This window comes from Malaclemys terrapin, chromosome 7, assembly GCF_027887155.1.
Source record: "Malaclemys terrapin pileata isolate rMalTer1 chromosome 7, rMalTer1.hap1, whole genome shotgun sequence".
NCBI lineage: Eukaryota > Metazoa > Chordata > Testudines > Emydidae > Malaclemys > Malaclemys terrapin.
In genome coordinates, this window is record NC_071511.1 from 97,328,321 (window position 1) to 97,350,905 (window position 22,585).

At 40.3% G+C, this 22,585-nt stretch overlaps 1 protein-coding gene across 2 annotated transcripts in view; it reads right to left on the reverse strand.

Annotated features, from left to right (window-relative positions):
* Positions 1-604: 604 nt before the first annotated feature.
* BTAF1 (B-TFIID TATA-box binding protein associated factor 1) overlaps positions 605-22,585 on the reverse strand; it is a 110,813-nt gene continuing 88,832 nt past the window's right edge. For both annotated transcript variants that reach the window (XM_054034838.1, XM_054034837.1), the window contains exons 27-38: positions 21,730-21,851; positions 21,475-21,642; positions 21,180-21,257; positions 20,968-21,097; positions 20,069-20,210; positions 19,760-19,890; positions 19,164-19,289; positions 18,005-18,157; positions 16,369-16,580; positions 13,199-13,358; positions 3,451-3,621; positions 605-3,095 (exon numbers count right to left, since the gene is read on the reverse strand). In XM_054034838.1, coding sequence (XP_053890813.1) covers positions 2,955-3,095; positions 3,451-3,621; positions 13,199-13,358; positions 16,369-16,580; positions 18,005-18,157; positions 19,164-19,289; positions 19,760-19,890; positions 20,069-20,210; positions 20,968-21,097; positions 21,180-21,257; positions 21,475-21,642; positions 21,730-21,851 — 1,734 coding nt within the window. In that variant the 3' untranslated portion in view covers positions 605-2,954. The remainder of the gene's footprint in view (positions 3,096-3,450; positions 3,622-13,198; positions 13,359-16,368; positions 16,581-18,004; positions 18,158-19,163; positions 19,290-19,759; positions 19,891-20,068; positions 20,211-20,967; positions 21,098-21,179; positions 21,258-21,474; positions 21,643-21,729; positions 21,852-22,585) is intronic.

Below are 22,585 nucleotides of genomic sequence, written 5' to 3' on the forward strand. Positions count from 1 at the left end.
TATCTTTCCCTCCTTATGGTGGTAATCAATGTAATGCAGTGCGCAGGTGACCATATGGCAATGAGCAGGAGTAGAGCTTTGCAGTGCTCAAGCAAATTCCCAGCATCATAAGTAGAATGGAATGCTTGTTCCTCCAGAGTTCCCCAAATTAGTTTTAAATTAATGCAATGTTCTATGGTTAGATAAAAACACTTCTTTACTGAAAATAAAGAAAAAAACATTTATCTTTTTCATCACTGATGTCTTGGAGCCACTGCAAGATTAATGCATAAAAGAGTTGTCAATATTATCTCCGAATGCCTACAAAATTCATGCATGGTAATTCTTTGGCTACAACAATAGGAAATCGAATTTTAGCACAGAAGGACACCAAAGCTTATTGTTTTGAGATATTAGTCACACACTGTTCATATTCTCTTGAACATGCAGTAGAAAAAACCTAGGCAACGTACATGAAAATACTTTAATTTTTGCAGTGAATATTAACCAAATCAGGATCATCCCTGCACCAAAATATTCACCACTAATGACCCAAGTGTACTTCTCCAAAGGATTGTTCACTATGCATAAAACTGGTCTTTCTTTTACACACACACACACACACACACACACACACACACACACACACACACTATACAACATACATAGAGTTACGTATTCCCAATTTTGTTTTTATTATTCTTTTCATGGAATGCTAGTTTAATATTACAATATGGCAGTTCGTAATTATTGAAATATGACAAGTTCATTTCCAAATGCAGCAGAACGGTCTTACTTTATAGGATAAGCAGGAGTTGTTTTTGGGGGGGGGGAGAAGGGGGTTGTTTTAACAAAGCAATCTGTTATTTTACATAGTTGAGGTCTCTGATGGTTTTTAGTCTCTGATGCTTAAGTGCACAACAAGCTACAAACTGTAGATTTTGATATCTATACATATATCCTATATATGTATTCATTCAGACACCTTTGTAAATTTATCTATAATTTAATATATTTATAAAATTGTGTACATACTGGTACATACATGCACATCTATAAACATACATATCACCTTTACTATAGACTCCCTTTTATAAAAAGCTGCTTAATATACAGCTACTGTATACTCACTCCCAGCTATTTAAAGCCCTTTAGAACAGGGGTGGGCAAACTTTTTGGCTCAAGGGCCACATCTGGGTATGGAAATTGTATGGTGGGCCATGAATGCTCATGAATTTGGGGGTTGGGGTGTGGGAGGGGTGAGGGCTCCGGCTGGGTGTGCGGGCTCTGAGTGGGACCAGAAACAGGGAGTTCAGGGTGTGGGAGGGAACTCCAGGCCGGGGGGGCTCAGGCTGGGGGTGCAAGCTCTGGGGTGGGGCTCGGGATGACAGATTGGGGGAGCAGGAGGGTGCTCTGGGCTGCGACGGAGGGGTTTGGAGATTGGACGGGGGTCAAGGATGCAGGCTCCGAGTAGCGCTTACTTCAAGCGGCTACTGGAAGCAGCGACATGGCCCCCTCCGGCTCCTATGTGGCGGAACGACCAGGTACTTCTACGCGCTACCCATTCTGCAAGCACCGCCCCTGCAGCTCCCATTGGCCAGGTTCCTGGCCACTGGGAGCTGCGGGGGCGTGCTTGGGACGGGGGCAGCATGTGGAACCCCCTGGCTCTCCTACGTGTAGGAACTGGAGGGGGGACATGCCTCTGCTTCTGGGAGCCATGCGGAGGCACGGCACGCGTGGAGTGGGGCAAGCCCCCGACCCCACTCCCTGGCAGAAGTGCCAGAGTGGGGCAAGCCCCGGATCCCGCTCTCCAGCAAGAGCTCAAGGCTGGATTAAAACATCTGAAGGGCCGGATGCGGCCCCCGGGCTGTAGTTTGCCCACCCCTGCTTTAGAATCTTTGTTACATGATTAACTCAAATACTCCATTCCCTCAGATTGAGTGGAGGTATTTCTATGATGATATGTATGTATATCTATATCCCTAAAGAAAATATTTTCCCGTCTTCTGTTTAAGAGGTTTTAATTCATGCACTAGTACAGTAAACAGTCTCTTCAGCATGGATTTTAGAATTCTAAACAGTGCAAAATCTACTTCTGGAAAAGTTCTATTTGTATATTTGTTCTTTTAGTTACAAAAAATATATAGGATTGAAACCTATTGAATACATAGGTCTCTGAATGGGGCTATATTCTAGCCTGATAGATAAATTAAAAAAGCACACCCTCTTAATGGGATGCATAGATGGCCTTAAACAGACCATTTACCTGTATTTAGTATAACATTAGATTAAAAAGTTGAAATCAACTGCTCTCAAAGTGATGTCAAAAGATTGAAGAGCATTATATATTTATATTCAATATACAGAGGTGGGCACACACAAACCTAGTTCCATTTAGTTTCCCAACACTCTTTCTAGCTTCTAGGGTTTGCCATTGGTGATGTACAGCTTGAAATGATCTGAATGAAAGATCATTATAACTTGTTAAGTTGAAAAAAAAAAAATCTTACTTTTTAATAAATCATAAAAGCAAGTTATGTTTAAAATAAAAAAAAATGTACACAAACAAACAACCTGAAGTACTCACTGAAACAGATCTGTACAAAACTATAGATACAGCAAGGAACAATGGTGGACTTATTTCAAAAGGAAGTAACACTTGTTAGCATATGTAAAACCTCGCTGCATTTTATTCCCTCTACCAAATAAGAATTTGCATCTGTTTAGCAAGTAAAATTCAAACCACCTCACGATATGTTTACATTTAAATTTTTATACAGTGCAAATACTTAAGACAGAATAACTCCCCCAGTGAAACATATGACACTATTCAGTGTCAGTCTTTTGCTGATTCTTCTTTCAAGAAGTCTATTTACATATTGAGCTATCGGTTCACTATATATGCTTTGAAATTTGCTGAATATCAGCAGAAAAATACGTGAACTAGCAGCAATTGAATCAAGAATATAAGATGGTTACTTGAGTGAATGCATAAAGCTTTCTAGACTGTATTCAGAATCATACTGTTCTGGATCCCAAAGTTCTCCCAGATTTTCAAGAACTGATTTCATAGAGGCTTTCCCAGATGAAGTATCTGCTTTTTCACTTTTCCCATCCTTAAAAGAAAAAAAAAAAAAAAAAAAATGGACACATTTAAACGAAGTTAAAAAAAACAAAAAAGTGTTCTATAATATTTATTTAATTACAAGCATCTTATTTATTCCTAGTTTCCCTTTACACATATCAACACAGGAACATCTCTGAAGGATTGATATTGGTGCTTTTGGGAGCATTGTGGAATCCATTCCAAGAGGATGAGGGTAACAGCTACTTGGGGAACATCTTGGTGTTCATTATTCTATTTCAAATGCTTGTCTGACCAGTAATCATAGGATTCACATCACAGCATTTTTTATGTTTGCAGCTCTAAATGCTTATTTTTAGTAGATAATTTTGCAAATGATTCTTTACCTTGTCAAGAGTGAATAGGTCAAGAAGTTGATCTGTTCCCATGCTTTGTAGGCTAGCATTCTCTTGGCTAATCACTGTATTTGCAATATTCATTTTGAACTTCTGCAGACCCATAATTTTCTCTTCCAAAGTTCCTCTCGTTATCAAGCGATACACATTGACAACACGTTTCTGAAAGGAAAAATTCTCATTATACAAATATTAAAACATGTCTAGACATGGTTTTAAAATGTTAATTACGAACCAGGGCATGGGATAGAGAGGATTTGGGAAGGAGGCAGCCTTCAGTGAGTGGAGCCATACAGGTAAAGGCAAAAAAACAGTCCCAAAAACGAAGTCCCAACCTGCTCACATAGTGCTCTCTACTGCCTTATAGTGACTGGAGTTAGATTTCCTAGTCTCTTGTTCTCCCCAGCTCACAAGACATGGGCCAGGCACATAATGTCCTTGAGGGGAAAGGGAGAGTCTTGTTTTCAGCAGCAATATTTCTACTCATTCAGGGCATGACCCTGAACACACAACTCCCACTGAAGTCAATAGGTATTGTGGATGCTTGATATCTCTCAGAATAAGGCCTTTACGCCCCACTTCAGCAAAACACTTAAGGACATGCTTAAATGCTTTTCTGAATTAGTGTCTTTACAAGCAGTACTTCTAGAGATAGTCAATTTCAGGCGTTTGTTGATAGTGGATGCACCAAGAGATGTTAAGTCAAGATGAGAACAGTATATCCCAACAAGAATGCAGACCAGGGGAAAAATAATTTCACCGGAGGCTCTCAAAAGTGCTTTACAAGACGAATTAAACCTCAAACTCTGTGAGATACTTTACAAATGGAGACCTAAAGCACAGGACGTTTAAGTAACTTGACTAAGATCACAGTTAGTCACTGGCAGAGCCGAAAGGAAAATCTAGAGCTATCTCCTAATCCTACATGCTAGCCAATGTAAAATGTTCCTTTCCTCATTCAGGTGTTTGATCAAACCTAATTGTACTTGAAAAAATAATATGAAAACCATGTATTAAAAAGAGCAAGCTCCAGTGTTTTCTGTTATGCAGACTTATACCAATTCATCAAGTGACAGAATGGAAAATTTCTTACGGATAATTTTCCTTTCTGCTAGCAGCATCTCCCACAATTCTTGACTTTTGGGCTGCTCTCCTCTCTCTGCAGTTAATAGAGGCAGAGCAGAGTTTTCAACCACATGGTATGGCCATGCCCCCCCCCCCAGTTCCTGCCTCCTTTCAGAGCAGTTATTCCAAAGCTGTAAAACTTGCATATCACCATGAATAAATATTACAGAGGTAAATAAATAACTATACACATTAGACCAAGGAAGACAGTCATATGGTAACGATTCCACTGATCTGTGACTTATGAGACATCTCGGGTGAATCATCAGTAAGAATTTTTTCATTCTACAGCCCAGCATCTTCCACAATTCTTGATGTCTGGGAAGCAGCAAGCAGTAAATAGATGTAGGGAGGGTTATAGAAAAGGTCAGAAATGGTCTCCCAATCTAGAATATTTTTTAAAAAGGCAAAATCATTTTCAGGCCACCACCTGCAGAACCTCCCTGCCAAAGGATGCCTTTGCAGAGGACAAGAAGTCTCTTTGTACTGGATAAAGAAGTGGTAGCATTTGACTAGGTGGCAGTCAAATTCTGGATTAGATAGCGTTTCACAGGGTCATTTGAGATGGAGGACTAGATGAAAAACAGATGGGATGGAGCCCATAACTCAAGGGAGTATCCCTGACTCACTAGTTTGTGGTTAAAGCAACTTGTTCATCCAGGAAGTGGGACAACCTGCCCCTAAGCTTCAGCTCCTGGCAAAGACCTATGCGGTCTTTGTCATAAAGAGGTTTCGGGAATGGCAGGGTTCCCTCAAGGCTTTCCTCCTGTATCATAGTTCTATGGCTTTTCTCAGGAGAACATGCGCTCTCTTTGCTGGTGTTCTGTGAGGACAAAGACCAAAAGGAACACCTCTGTCTGAAAGTCGGTCTGTATTCTTTTAAAGGCACCATGTGGCATTGGGACTGTTAAGATTTTACTGTATCTGCTTTGAGTGGCTATGCACCTTCAAGGGATGGAGCCATAGGTGGTGGGTGCTTGGTCACTGGTGTCATGGCTTTGGCTGAGAATCTTATTGCATCCACTGAGGTGTCAGCAACTATTTACACAGTCTCCAGGGAAACTTTCTTTAAAATACACAAAGTCAGGGTGGCTCTGTATCCTTGAGAGCTCTGAGATCTTCCAGCCAGGACACAGATGCCCTCGCAAAAGGAAGCAGCTGCTAGGAACAGGAAGGCTGAAGAGGCCTCTATGTTTGTTTGTTTTGGAGAGTGGTCTCCATTTTTCTATCTATGGGGTTCTTAGGGTAGAACTCACCTTCTGAGAGGGTAATAGAATATCTTTAGTCGGGAACACTACAGCATCAACCTTAAGTTCTGTACGATCCAGAGATCAAAAATCCCAATTACTAAGATACCAAAGAATTTCTGTTAATGTGGTTCTCCTTGTCTGGCTTATCCCATTCATCCCTGATTACTTCCTTGACGGAAGAATGTAGAGTAACTGTGGTCACAGAGAAGGATTTTGAGAGGAGAAACTTGCTCAGAGGCTTACTCTCAGGGTTTTGTTCAGGCTGAATCTAAATAATCCATTTCTTGGGGGAGGGAGGGTAACCTTTGCTGAAGTCTTTCCCCAGATCTGATCTGAGTCAGAGCCCAACAATTTATCAATCTCTATGGAGGAGGAAGAGGAATCAGAAGATTCACACCACCTAGTTCTTTTATGCTTTTTCTTCCCTGTTTTTGCTTTCTTTGATTTTTTTTTAAAAGCTTTTTTAGCTTGCTTAGAATGTGTACAAGCTCTGTTGCTGCTTTGGTGAAGCTTTTTGTGGCTAAGTCTTGCTGAGAGCCTGAAGTCCTCTCTTGATTTGAGTTCAGTAACCCAGCCAGAGATTATGGGTCTGCCAGAGGTTACAGGAGTGGGTGAGCAAGGGGCTGCACCGTGGCTTGCACTTGCAGGAGGTCAGACTAGATGGTTATGATGGTCCCTTCTGTCCTTGAAGTCTGCAGAGGACAGCAAACTTGACCAGCTGACTGCATTACCCATTTCTGCTGTGGGTTCATTAGCTTTTTCAGCCCATGAGGTCACCAGGGATCATGTAGTGTGCGCTCTGATCCCTTCTGGAACCAGAATCTCCAATGCCTTGTACGCTGCCACAATGCATCATCTAATCCACTGAGCAATAGAGGACATGGAAGCTCTGAGTCCTTGGCTGGAAGGCTACAAATATGGCACCTGCTCTCCTGGGGGGACTCTATACTTGGAGGTAAATTTTCAGAGACATGTAAAGCAGAGGTTCCCAAACTTGGTTCACTGCTTGTTCAGGGTAAGCCCCTGGCGGGCCGTGAGACGCTTTGTTTACCTGAGCGTCTGCATGTATGGCTGCTCGCAGCTTCCAGTGGCTGCGGTTCGCCATTCCCAGCCAATGGAAGCTGCGGGAAGTGGCACAGGCTGGGCTACCGCTTCCCACAGCTCCCACTGGCCAGAAACGGCAAACCTAAGCCACTGGGAGCTGCGAGTGGCCGTACCTGTGGACACTCAGGTAAACAAAGTGTCTCGTGGCCCGCCAGGGGCTTACCCTGAACAAGCCGCGAACCAAGTTTAGGAACCCCTGATCTAAAGTGTGCCCTCTCTCCTCAGGAGGCTATGGCCTTGGACAGAATGAATGTAGAACCACCTCTTGGGAATCATGGAAAGAGTTCACCTTTGGGATAAACGATTCTGGAGTTCTGAGCACCATCCTGTCCTGATGAAATATGCAGTAAAGTTCCTGCATTGAGAGCACCACCAACTCAGCCATCATGTCCACCAGGCAAGTGTCAATCAGAAGCCAAGTTTTGATGGACAAATAAAAACAGACATCAATGCTTTGAAAGGATGTTTGTCAGGGCTCTCAGTACAAGTGGTGTGCCACTTGGGAAAAAGAGGTCTACTATCTGGCTTGACTAACTGAACTGCCATAAGGAATCTGGCTACCCGGAGGTTCTTTGTCAGAGAACCCACGGATCCTGCGAATATCATGCTACTAAAAGGCAGACACCTGATGTGTAATGGTGCTGAGTTAGAGACCTTTGTTGAAGCCTTCTTGAGGAAAATCCAAGATAGCTGGAATTCCTGGATTTCTAGGATTGGCTTCATGTTCCCGTCACCAACCACAAAACATAGTCCAAATACAAGAGTATGCTTCCAAGGACAATCTTCTTCCAAAAGAAAAGTGTTCTGATGACTTTGGAGGGCAGACTCAATGATAACAGTGCTTCCCTTTCAATAGTCAGGCTGTTTGTTAGAGCCATTTCAGGTCTGGATAAAGCAGAGGACCTTGTGAGAAGAACTGATGTCCTGTCTCTTTGGGAGCTGTACCGGTGGTCTCCATTTCCATTATCAGGTCCAAAAAGTAGGATCTCGTTGGTCAATGTGGGGTTACCAATATTACTGTCACGCGTTCTCATTTTATTTTCTGAACCACCTTCCCATAATAATGAGAAGGGTGGAAACGCATACAGGAGGCCCTGCAGCCATTTGTACGATAGGACATCTCTCCCAATGAATCTGGGGTCCACTTCTCTGGTGAAGTACTTTGGTCTCTTCACATTCATGTGGTTCATTAATATTTCAGTTAATGGAAGGCAGGGGGGCATGGCTCAGCATTCACATCATGCTCCTTGTCAGTACCCAGCCCAAGCTGGGAAATTAATGATCCAACCAGCAGACCAAATTTGGTGTTGAATCCTGGAAGTGTGCCACCTGAGGCACATTGCACATACATGAAGAAGAATGGCAGGCTGAACAATTGGATGATTAACTTGAAGACTTCTGGATACATACACTACCAGGAGTTATTCACTTTGTGCTTGCTGAGCCAGTCTGCCTTCTGGTTCAAGTCTCCCTTTATGTGAGCTGCCTTAAGAGAAGAGAGAATGCTCCACTCACTGCACAATTTCTGTTGCTTTGACATGTAGTGCTGGGCTTGGTTCCCCCTTGGTTGTTCACATATACAACCATGGTCATGTTGTCTAACTGAGCAGGATGTGGTTCCTCTCTAGGCTGGACTGGAACCTTCATAGCACCAGCTTGACCATCCTTAGCTCTAGGAGGTTTCTGCTTTGGGTCCTTTCCTTCAGGTTCCATATGCCTTGAGCTATTTGGAACCCAGGTGTGGTCTCCAGCCCTTCAGGTTGGTGGAAGCTGTGAGGATCAAGACAGCTGGAAGTGCATGGGCATGCCCTTGCAAACATTTAAAGGACTTAATTACCTGTTCCAAAACCCTGACGTGATCTTCCATGCATTCTGGGGAGTAGACACACACACACACACACACACACACACACACACACACAAGATAGAGAGAGAGAGAGAGAGAGAGATACCTATCTCATAGAACTGGAAGGGACCCTAAAAGGTCATCGAGTCCAGCCCCCTGTCTTCACTAGCAGGACCAAGTACTGATTTTTGCCCCAGATCCCTAAGCGGCCCCCTCAAGGATTGAACTTGAGGTTTAGCAGGCCAATGCTTAAACCACTGAGCTATCCCTCCCCCATTTTAAGATGAAGCCTTAAAAGGGGTCTGATGTATGATGCAGTAATCTCTATGCATGATACTAAGACACCTAGCAGTTGAAGGCTCAATGCAAAAGTGGGTCTCTTGCAGTTCCAAAGCAATGGGAGGACGTCTTGAATCTTCTGGAACATCTCTATAGATGATATTACCCTTGCTACTGAGGTGTCCATGTCTGCTCTCAAGTGAGTTATTTGGGTGAACAGAATGGTTTATTATCATCAAGAAAAACTCCTTCAATGTGCCTGTAGGAAATTCAAGGTCAGGGACATAGTTCTGCATGTTGTTGGTGGGGATGGAGCTATGATTAAAATGTCATCTCTAGGAAGGGGTACAGGTGGATCCCTTGTGACCTGAGTCTGGCTATGATTACCACCACCATCTTTGTAAAGACTCAGGTGGGCTGAGGACAAGCCGAATGGAGCATCATATTGAGCATGCCTTCTATCATAAGTAAACCTTAGGAACCTGTGATGGCACAGTCTGATTGGGTTGTCAAGGTATGCATTTTCCAGATCCACTAAGTCAGAAAGTCTCCCTGTGACAGGGATGACATTGTAGCGGTTAATATCTCCTTCCAGAACTTTATTGTCTTCATCCACTTGTTGAGCCTTTTGAAATCTAGAACGGCTTGGTTTCCTCCTGTATGCTTCTCAGTGATAAAGAAGATTGAGTAGAACCCTAAGCATCTTTCTTCTGAGGGATCACTATTACTCCCATATTCAGGAGGTCAGAATCACAGAAGAGTAGGACCAGAAGGGATCTCAATAGGTCATCTAGTCTAGTCCCCTGCACTCAAGGCAGGATTAGAGTAATAACTAGACCATTCCTGACAGATATTTGTCTAACCTGTTCTTAAAAAAATCTCTAATATGACTTAGATTCCACAACTTTCGTGAGCAATTTGTTCCAATCCTTAACTACAAACAGTTAGGAAGTTTTTCCTAATGTCCAACCTAAACCTCCTTTGCTGTAATTTAAGCCCATTGCTTCTTGTACTATCCTCGGAGGTTAAGGAAAACAATTTTTAAGAAGTCTGAGATCTTAAGACTCCTCACCTGCTGGATCCTACTCCGCCAGGGAGTGGGGGAAGGGAAACACTTCCAGAGCCCCCCTGGCCAAATTGGGAAGGAGGAGGGTGCTTATGAGCCCTGCTTTTATCAAGGTGCTCAGGACCCATTTTAGGACTTTGAGGGAGCATTTGTAACCCCACAATTCTGTTCCCTCTATTCTCCAGGGGCCCCTTGAGTCAGCTGATTGCGGTCCTCCTCATCCTTGGAGCTTCTTTCTGCTCTGCCCATAGACTCCTAGTCCTTCCCCTCCCCCTCCCCCACATGTTGGAGTCACAGCTGCTCCAGTGGGTAGAATCATAGACTTTAAGGTTAGAAGGGACCATTATGATCATCTAGTCTGACCTCCCGCACAACGCAGACCACAGAATCTCACCCACCCCTCCTGTATCAAACCCTTGACCTATGTCTGAGCTACTGAAGTCTTCAAATTGTGGTTTAAAGACTTCAAGGTGCAGAGAATCCTCCAGCAAGTGACCCATGCCCCACACTGCCAAGGAAGGCAAAAAATCCCCAGGGCCTCTGCCAATCTGCCCTGGAGGAAAATTCCTTCCCAACCCCAAATATGGCAATCAGCTAAACCCTGAGCATGTGGGCAAGACTCACCAGCCAGACACCCAGGAAAGAATTCTCTGTAGTAACTCAAATCCCACCCCATCTAACATCCCATCACAGGCCATTGGGCATATTTACCGCTAATAGTCAAAGATCAATTAATAGCCTAATTTTGGCAATCCTATTATACCATCCCCTCCATAAACTTATCAAGCCTAGTCTTGAAGCTAGATACGTCTTTTATCCCCACTGCTCCCCTTGGAAGGCTGTTCCAGAACTTCACTCCTCTGATGGTTAGAGACCTTAGTCTAATTTCAAGTCTAAACTTCCTGATGGCCAGTTTATATCCATTTGTTCTTGTGTCCACATTGGTACTGAGCTTAAATCATTCCTCTCTCTCCCTGGTATTTATTCCTCCGATATATTTATAGAGAGCAATCATATCTCCCCTCAGCCTTCTTTTGGTTAGGCTAAACAAGCTGAGCTCTGAGTCTCTTTTCATAAGACAGGTTTTCCATTCCTCAGATCATCTTAGTAGCCCTTCTCTTTACCTGTTCCAGTTTGAATTCATCCTTCTTAAACACGGGAGACCCAGAACTGCACACAGTATTCCAGATGAGGTTTCACCAGTGCCTTGTATAACGGTACTAACACCTCCTTATCTCTACTGGAAATACCTCGCCAAGACCACATCAGCTTTTTTCACGGCCATATCACATTGGCGGTTCATAGTTATCCTGTGATCAACCAATACTCCAAGGTCCTTCTCCTCCTTTGTTACTTTCAACTGATGCGTTCCCAGCTTATAACAAAAATTCTTGTTATTAATCTCTAAATGCATGACCCTGCACTTTTCACTATTAAATTGCATCCTATTACTATTACTCCAGTTTACAAGGTCATCCAGATCTTCCTGTATGACATCCCGGTCCTTCTCGGTAATGGCAATACCTCCCAGCTTTATGTCATCCGCAAACTTTATTAGCACATTCCCACTGTTTGTGCCAAGGTCCGTAATAAAAAGATTAAATAAGATTGGTCCCAAAACTGATCCCTGAGGAACTCCACTAGTAACCTGCCTCCAGCCTGACAGTTCACCTTTCAGTATGATCCGTTGTAGTCTCCCCTTTAACCAGTTCCTTATCCATCTTTCAATTTTCATATTGATCCCCATTTTTTCCAATTTAGCTAATAATTCTCCATGTGGAACCATATCAAATGCCTTATTGAAATTGAGGTAAATTTGATCAACCGCGTTTCCTTTGTCTAAAAAAATCTGTTACCTTCTCAAAGAAGGAGATCAGGCTGGTTTGGCACGATCTATCTTTTGTAAAACCATGTTGTATTTTGTCCCAATTACCATTGACCTCAATGTCTTTAACTACTTTCTCCTTCAAATTTTTTCCCAAAACCTTGCATACCACAGATGTCAAACTAACAGGCCTGTAGTTACCTGGATCACCTTTTTTCCCTTTCTTAAATAGGAACTATATTAACAATTCTCCAATCATACGGTACAACCCTCGAGTTTACAGATTCATTAAAAATTCTTGCTAATGGGCTTGCAATTTCATGTGCCAGTTCCTTTAATATTCTTGGATGAAGATCATCTGGGCCCCCTGATTTAGTCCCATTAAACTGTTCGAGTTTCACGTCTACCTCGGATGTGGTAATATCTACTTTCATATCCTCATTCCCATTTGTCATTTTACCATTATCCCTAAGCTTCTCATTAAAGACTGAGGCAAAAGTATTTGTTTAGATATTGGGCCATGCCTAGATTATCCTTAACCTCCACTCTATCCTCAGTGTTTAGTGGTCCCACTTTTCTTTGTTTTCTTCTTATTGTGTGATCATGGGAGACTTTAACTTCCCAGATATAGACTGGAGGACAAGTGCTAGTAATAACAATAAGGTTCAGATTTTCCTGGATGCGATAGCTGATGGATTCCTTCACCAAGTAGTTGCTGAACCCATGATCTTCATGCCGGATTTTAACATTGAGAGGGAAGAAAATGAAATAAGAAAGGATACAGCCGTGGGTAGATGGAGCACCGTTTGGTGCTTTTCAGGCTGCTCTGCTGTACTTCTGCACCTTCCAGGTACAGCAGAGCAGTCAGCAGGGAGGCACTGTACCTAAGGCTCTGTGGGTTTCCAACACCTGGCTAAAAACTGGCCTGGGGAGAGGAGGGAGATCATTGCTCACCACTGCCCCAAATTTTGAAGGGGGGAAAAAAAAAAAGCCCCCCATGCCATATGTGAAGGCAGGAATTGTAAAAACCACTATCCACATGCTGCCACGAAAGCAGAGAAACTGAAATCAAGCAGGAGCTGAGAAGGTGTGGCCAGACTATGCAACTCCAAAACTCTTGTCTGTCCATGAGCTGCAGAGAGAGGACAGCAACACAAACACCAAAAATTGTGGGAGACCCTGGGCTGCGGGAACAAAAAAGGTGTTTCTGATAACTCATGAAAGATTAACAATTGGTATTTTACCTGCCCAATACGATGCGCTCGATCCATTGCTTGCAGATCTCTCATTGGGTTCCAGTCATGTTCCACAAACACTACTGTGTCAGCTCCTGTTAAGTTAAGTCCCAGTCCGCCAACATGAGTGGTAAGCAAAAGAACATCTATGGATGGGTCATTATTAAACCTATATATACACAAAAAAATTAAAATCAAGTATTTAGCAATTCATAAGAGTGACTGCAGAAATGAAACAAAATGACAAGTAATTAAATTAATAATTAATATTGTATATAATCACTTTTGACATCATATTTTTCACTGCTTGTTGTAAAGCTTTTTTTTTTTTGGTCACCTGAAAGAGGTTAATTTACACAGGCAGAGATTGTAGCTCACCAGAAGAGGAAATAATTCAGTAAAAACTACTTTATATTATTTACAAAATAACTCACATCCCAAAACAAAAACTAGTTAAGGTAAAAGCTAATGTGAATTAAGATATTTGTTTCCTTAAAATGATTCTCAAATCTAAAAATCAGAACACTGCTACAATGCCAATAAGGCTGCACCAATTCACTTTTGTTAATGTAGAAAAAGTTGCCAGTAGTTGGGGCACAATGGTATAAACCACCTGCAACCTCCATTCTGCTTGGGAATTCAGAACCAACTGGTACAAGCTCTTAATGCAGGTGGGGTTGGCCAGGGCATGTTGATTCAGTACATTGACTAGGCATAGCTCCTTAGGGATCACTGGCTGGAACTTAAAGCTGCCTTGCCTGGTTGAATTCCCAGGGGGATGGTAGCAGTACTGCTGCCTGCCCTCTCCATGGGAACTCTTTGTCTTTGGATACAGCTGTCGCCATGGATTGACAAATTGCTTCTGTCTATCTGGCCTATAGTCACCAGAGACAGCAGTACTGTAGGTGAATAGTGGAGAGTACACTAGTCTAAACAGGCTTTACAGAGCCTTACAATAGGGTCACACTGCTAGAATACTGAAAAGAAAAAAAGAAAAAGAAAAAGAGAAAGAGAAAGAGAAAAAAGAACTATGCCATTGACATGGACTGGTGTCAGGCTATTTAGAATTCTAATGGGTCTAAAAAAGGAAGTCTATATAATATTGCCATGTATTATTTTTTGAAGTACAAATATGGGAACTAGTATACTATTCTAGTGACATTTTGTTACAGGTAAGAGAATGTTCTTTTCACCAATCCTCCTGCTTGAACCTCCTGATTGTTGGGATCAGAAGTCCAAAGAGGAACAAAGGTGGGAAAATTGGTCACTGTCACTTCACTGTTCTCTAAGCCTCCTGGGCTGCTAGTAATGCTGCTCACGCTTGTGTATGATTTACTCTATTCCACCTCCCACAGGAACGACTATGCATAGTTTCCCAAAAGCAGCAGCAGATTGAAAGTTAGTTTCATTGCTGTCCTCAGTGTTCTGATAAACAGCAATGAAACTAACAATAGCAGTCTTGATTCCCATGTTCAGATTCTATGAAAGCTATGAGCAGCAGCACAGTCTTGAGGCAAACAGCTCCACACCCTCAAGTTTAGCCACTGCAGTGCTGGCTTCCTTAGTTCAGAGCCATAAGAGCCAGAAAACTTAATAAAAATAAAATAAAAGTTAAATCTGCAGACACTCTACTCATTAGGGAAAACACTTTCCTAATTGTCATTGGCAAGTGGGCTACTGAATTTACAAGCCTCTGTTTAAATCTAGGATGAACTGGGTTTTGAGTATTATCTTGTGAAGTTATTGGCTGGTGCTTTCAAAGGCCATGTTAATTGTAACATGCTGATGGGAATACCCAGAGCTGGGGGCCACTGTGTTACTTCTCTGCCTCTGCAAACGTGAGCGTTACTAGATATAAGACTGTCAGCTCCCTGCCACATCAATTGGTCTTCCTCACCTGCAAACTTTTCTAGGCTCCCCCAGCCCAAATCATGCCTAGCAAGTAACAATAAGTAATGAACTCCAGGTTCTCAGAGATGTTTCTTTGCACTGTATAGCACCCATCACTATATAGTCACAGTCAATATTGAAGTTAGAGAAGGCACATGACAATTTATTAAAATAATGGGTAAAAACACCCTTCCCTTCGAAACACAATACTGTATAATAAAAGCAAAACAAGTTTTTAAAGAAAAAAAAGCATGGATTAAGTTATAGTAAGTAAAAGAGATAAAGGTAGAGATGTTTACAAACAAAAGTGAAAATATGCATCTAAAAGTCAAACAATCTAGGAAGATGCAGTCTTTGTTCAAGATGGTTTCTCTCACAGCGTGAGGGAGGGGGAATGTCAAGAGTATATGGAAGGCTCCAGTCCTTTTCTTGAGGAGCACCATACAATTTTGAACAGAAAGCCAAATGACCTGTGGATATAAGGCTCTGCCAGAGTGACAAAGTACAATAGTAATATTGTAAGTGTTCAAAATAATCATGAAAGTTTGGTTATTTTTATTTGCTTTCTGGTTGAGTATTGCATTTGTTTCACGTTTTCAAGATTTTCTTTGCAACGAGGAATAGAAATTTCATTTTTTATTTTACAGGAAACCTGAGATTCTCCCCTATTCAAGAAAAAACACTCATCACTGCAAGAGTTGGAAACATTGCAATAGATCAAGATTTAGGAATTAGGATTGTATCCAGGTCTCTGCATGATGAACAGTGGACAAGAGGTAACCAAGCCAGCTCACAAGTAAATGTTTTAGGCTTTACAATAAAGACCTGTTTCCATAGTTCAATTGTTGTTATAAGTATATTCACTATATTCTGAGTACATTTGAAATTTTGGAATCTCTTTTGTAGTAATAGCAAACCGAAGAAAGCCTATCATGTGAAGATTTCCTAACAATGTAAGCCTAGTGTCATTCAGAATTTAATTTAATGATTTTTTTTTTAAAGTGTGATGCTTATTTTATGACACATGGTTCCTTGCTAATCAGTTAATATTTGTGAACACATGTTTACACTGGTTCACTTAATCTGATTCAAATTGCAAGATCAGTTATGCAATGATGGTCTGCCAGTATAATCTGATCACACGAGTAGAAATTATAGTACCCTATCTTATTAAAAACTGCAAGAGCTCCCATGAGACAAGAGCCACTTCAATTTTGTATTCAAGTAAGTAATGCCATTCATTGTAGTCTGTCTTAAAACACAAGAGGAAAAAAAAGAGAGGAACTTACCGTGAGACAATGGAATGCCTTTGACCAGCAGGTATGCTGCCATCTAATCGCAAATATGTAACAGAGGGCAAGTGAGGTTTGAGAAGGTCATGTTCTACTATATCCAGCATGCTCTTGAGCTGACAGAAGATAAGTATCCTGTGCTGAGCCACAACAGCTTCTGTGCCACTCTCTGAAGAGCCACCATTTCCCAAACCACAGTCTAGTAGTAGCTTCAAGTAAATTTTAAAATAAAAATTACCACAATGGATTATGTCTCTCTTGTAAATAGTTATATTTACACTGCTGGCAGAAGTGAATAAAATAATTTACACAGACACACTCTTTCTCTCTCTAAATTAACAAATTCCTGCAGGGTATGTAATGAGCTATGAGTCAAATTCTGTAGGAAACAAGGAATATTGACTGTAGATCCTTTCACACTATGAAGGACCTGCAAAATCTGGCAGAAAACATTAAATCTCTTATCTTGTTTCCACAAAAACTGGTTTTAAACAAATAGTTTTCTATCAATATTAGATTAGTAAGAGGATATAGCTTACTTAAAAATACATAAACATGTGTGATTATATAGAAAATTGAGTCAATGTCTTCAATCACCAGAGGTCTCTTCTATAATAAACAAGTCAAACAATATTCTGCTAAGAGTAAAAGGAAGCAGTAAAGCAACAAAGAACAGATAAGCAACTTTCATACTTCAGATACCCTAAAGCACTTGAAAAAAAACAATGACTAAGGCCTGATCCTGTATTGTGATTCATGTGTGCAGACTGCTGTGCCCACACAGATTACAATGCAGGATTGGAGAGATAATTAGATCTCCATGCAATAACTACATAACTTCTGTATTTGTACAAAATCAACACTTCATACATATCCCATCTTTTTAATTATGTATGCCTATTTTCTTAAGAAATATAGTACTATTTTCTAAAAAATTAAATTTTAGCAAATATTTCTAGTGATCATTTCCAAATATATACAGAAAGAGCAGAAATGCCTTGGATTAAAATTTGTACAGACAAGTTATAGCTACTTGCCTGAAAATGGTGGTCCCATGCTAAGAGTGAACACTTGGTTAAAAAATAGTGCAGTACAGTCAATTTTACATGGAAATTGCATTAAAAAACCCCCATCAATTTAAAAATCACTTCTACCTGAAGCTTTTAAACTTGCTATTACTTGTAACATCTTTGCTTAATATAACAAAGATTAGAGGGACAAAATATCTCCCCCTTTTTCCAGATTGTTTGCTGGCACTTTGTTTATGATCAGCTTCACTGTAAAATCAAATAGTCCAGCTCAAATTCAGCATCACACATTGACTGCAAGGGGTCTCAGTTTCTTCTGTTTGTGTGGATTCTTTTGCAAAGCAATGACTGAGAGAAATTATTTAACAGCTTCCTCCTTCCCCACCCACTCCCAAAATAACCAAACACAAAAAACAGGAAAGTGCGACTGTAAAACCAGAAATATGGCAGACACTCAAGGACAGGTTAACTAATTTTTTAAATAAACTAAATTTCTAATTGATATTTTTTTCGAAAACACAAGTTATACAATAATCACAGTAACTCCAGAACAATACATACGTTTATGAACTTTGGGATACATAATAGGTTTTAAGTATACTTACTTGTTTTAAAGCAGACAGTTTAGGCGCATGCTGGATATCCCGAAGGGATGAGTTATGAGCTGCAAGCTGCTCTGTGGTTCTCTTGTATTCTGGATGCTGGGTTGTTAACACTAATGCTGGATGGTTACACAGTTTTCGTAAATATTGCAATGCCTTTTAAATTTTGAGAGAAAAGTGGTGAGATTAGCAGCAACTAAAGATTATGGAAAATAGGGTGAACAAAATTGATATTTAATGTTGTAGCCCACTTGGCCATAATTTCACAAGTTTGACGACAACATAGATTTTTAAAGATGTTTGTATCATACACTTATTTAAATAAAAGTTAATTCCAGCTGAAAACTTGCAGCTGGCTAGTATTAAAACAATCTTAGTTCCTGCTCTGGGGACAGTGCATGAAGCCCTCTCTCATCAGAGCATCATATGACTCTGAAACAACAAGATTGGGACTTGGAAGCTGCGTGAGGCCCTTCAGAGAAGTATTGCCGTACCAATTTATCTTAAGTTATTTTTGGATCCAAATTTATGAAGGATTGTGGTCATGCACCATTTCAGTATGGTGGGGGAAATTCCCTCTCCCCAACCCAAACAAAACATTGCCTGCCTTTCCATTAGAGTGGAAAAATAGATACAATGGGATAATTTATATTTATATATAAAAATTTCACTATTCGAGACTGTTGTAGTGAAACTAACACTGATACAACTAAAATTATTCTTACCTGCACAGTTTTTGATATTTAAATAAATTCACTGATAAAAATAAGAACTTTTAATAATCCATTTCCAATTTAGAATAAAAACTCTAGCAGATGGACATACTTCAATATAGATTAATTCAGCAAAATATATAAAAGAAAACCTATTCTAGTTTAAATATTTTAAACAGGAAGTTTCACTCTAAAATAAGACAGCAACATGTAATTTAATCATCATAGCTCTTCACACTATAATCCAGACAAGTTGATCACAGCTATGGAAATTGCTTCATTTAAACAGTAGGTTCAGGATTTAACCGAATTTATTTTGAACTATATTTCAACATCCAGTGTACAAAATTACTCTTTTCAGTAGGGTAGGATTTAAGTAGGATTTACTAGAATATAATCTACTAGAAATACATTAACAAGAGAGCACAAATTATTGAAGAAATCTGTACCTGAAACACATGTCCTGTAGCTTTAAGCTTTGGCCTTTCAGTCTCCTCATTCAGTGAAGCAGATGAAACAGTTTCATCAACATCACATTTGGCACGAGACTTGGCAAAATCTTCATAAAGCTGAACCTGTAGGGCCCCCCCAGGTGAAAGAAAGGAGTGTGTGTTTAATATAAAACAAGAATGAGAAAATTTAAATTCCAGACTGCCTAATAATGCAACAAATGGAGAAGAAAACTTTTAAAGTTATAATTATCTTATTCAACATAATCTTGATACCACAGTTTGTGTGTAAACTTATTACTTGAAAATTTTACTTTTCAAGTTAATATGCATAAATTTGCAAATTTATTTAAGTAATACATGCTAGGAAATTATTTACTACAATGACCCACATTAGTGATGCCAGAAACACACTCCTTTTAATTTTAAGCCTTAAAAGAAAACATTTTCAAATCTGGGTGGTCTAAAATAGGTCAAGGCTCACACTGAACTGACCCCGGGATCATGGACCTACAACTGGTTCCTTTGTAGTCCCAACTAGTGCAGAGCAGATGCCGAGTACCAGAGAGATTCTACATCTTGCTTTTTAAACTTACCTGTAGAGAACTGAGAGTACAGTAATAATCTTGAATAATTTTGGGTGGAAGATCCTGTAGTACATCCTCTTTCATTCTTCTCAATAGAAATGGCAATACTTGACGGTGCAGTGCTTCCATTGCAAGAACTCCTAGGTGTCAACAGCAGACATAGCAAATAGTTTAAAAACCACAACAAAGAAGCAAATTACTTCAAACATCACAAACAGAAAGACTTTATACTGGGATATTGCAGCATTGGATGTTTTCACTAGCAATTCTGAGCTACAAAGAAACAAGCAAGAAAATAGATTGGAGCTTGTGCCTTACCCGCCTCTTGTTCTCGACTGGAACTCCGAGCATCTCTACTTGCTAATATTGGTTTGCCATAACGAGCTGCAAACTGGCGTTCAGTACCCAAAAATCCTGGCATAAGGAAGTCAAACAGTGACCACAACTCTAAAACGTTATTCTGAAGATAAGAGAAAGATTCGTTAAAACATTTCCAAAACTGAAAACAGTTTCCAATATTATGGAGTATTTCCTTATTTTTTAATTTTTACCCTATAATACAGTGCAATGAAGCTCTCGACACCATTTATGATCCTTTAGCTGTTTTGGGTGTCTGGGAGACTGACAGCTGGGTGAGGATGAAATCGAGGATTAGGTAAGGTGAAGGCCCCAATGGTACCTTCATAGGCCAGAACCAAAGTGACTTCAGAATGTGTACTCCATAATTGATGACTGGATTTCTCCAACACCTCCAGGCATCAATCAAACCATGCCCTCTAGATAGCTACAGAGAGAGAGTGGCAGTACCATAAGGGCATTGGTGACCTCAACTCAATGCGAGGCAGGCATCCCAAGGAGAGAGGTCTTATATAGCACAAGAGGACTCAAAATGTGAGGAACTTCGAGTTGATATGATGATCATGTGCCATGAGTTTTTGGAATGGAACCCCCTAGGTTCCATAAAGATGGAAGACCAACCCACTTTGAAACAGTTTGCAAAAAAATGGAGAGGGAGTACTTCAGAGTCCCCTTTCCATATGTGAAATGGTGAGCACGAGCCTCAGATGTTCAGGAGAGCAATAATGGCTATTTCACAATAATAAGCTATATACTGAACAGGACAGCTAAGATCATGAGGACAGTGAAGTAACAGCAAAAATAATTTTCCTTTGCCTCTTCCACTCCCACCCTCTTGAAATAGTGCGTGTAGCAATTACCTGGATTGGTGTCCCAGAAAGAATTATCCTATAATTGGCAGTCAGCTGCTTTACTGCTTTTGACAATTTTGTTTTTCCATTTTTGATTACATGGCCTTCATCAAGAATACAGTAGTTAAACTTAATATTTCTAGGAAATAAAGGAAGTCTTGTTTAATATTTTAAACATATTAATAAAGCAAGAAAGCAAGAAAGCAAACATTAGTTCTTACCTGAAGAAATCAATATCATTTCGCACAACATCATATGAAGCTACTATGAGATTGTGCCTTTTCACCTGGTGTTGTAATCTTAAAACAGATATGGAAAAACAGTGTTCAGGGGAAATATAAATAAATAGGTCTTCATTTCTACCCACAAAAGTACTTTAAACATTCTACGATTTACTGTCCACATAAAAAGCTAAGTTATTTTTTCAGCAGAATACAAAGAATTTTGAAATTAATCTTAATCAAATAGAGAATATATTTTCAAGTCAAAGTATTTTTTCTGCAATGTAGTGCTTACCTTGCTCTTTCAGTGGGAGGTCCCGTATAGTGCAAAGGATTGAGATACTCTTTGGAGCAAAATTTACTCACTTCATCCACCCAATGACCTGTAAGCGTTGGAGGACAAACCACCAAGGATGGAAGAGGAACACTGTCTACCAATTTAGTTCTTGCATATTCTTGAGCCCTTTAGAGTATCAAACATTAAGAACGTAATGTTACTTTTAGTATCTTAAAGAAAATCCTCAAAGTGCGTGATAGAACAGCAGCTTACCTGAGGCAATGATCTCCTGCAAGAATACAAATGGACTGCAATGTTTTTCCTAAACCCATATCATCACAAAGAATTCCATGAAGTTTGTATTTATTAAGAAATGCCAGCCAATTCACACCATCCTTTAAAAAGGAGAAAGTGCAGGAGACAAAAAGGTGTAAAGAGTCAGGTGTTTTGATTAGAGCAATCAATTCATCTTTCCTTCAAAACGCTTGTGTGATGGATATGCCATGCACTGTCAAACTCCAGCCTGATTTCATCAAACTTTTAAACTACTACTATAGATGTCCATGCATTGCTCTGGGTGCCTATCCCATAATTAACCCCCACACACAGCCCCAAAGGACTGCCCATAGAAGTATCCACTTCAGCCCACCATTTCCTTAACAGCCTTACAAAAAAGAGAAAAAAAATGCTCCTCAGATGCTGGAATATGGATTAGCAGAAACACTTGCAAAGACAAACTCACAAATATCCTAGTCAGTTTCCCTTTGCAGTCTTCATCACTGTGTAATGTACAACTACTTGGTTATTAAAACATGCAGAGGGCAGAAAACTGGAATATGTTATGCTTGAAGGAAAATTATCAAGTAATATCTCCCCAAATCCATGATTGATGCCGCCACCCTTTGTTTGCTTTGATATTCATTATTACCAAGCCCAAGATTAAAAAATCATGAGTCAGAACCCCCCCAAATCGCAGGATTCTTAAGGGGAAAAAAATGAATATATCTTCAGGTTTCTAAACCTCCCCCATCCCATGCATGCCACAGATTGAAAATTCAGCCTTAAATGCTTATAAGTATATGGCACCACAGACATAAACCCCAACTCACTGACTCAGCCTGTCCCCTTT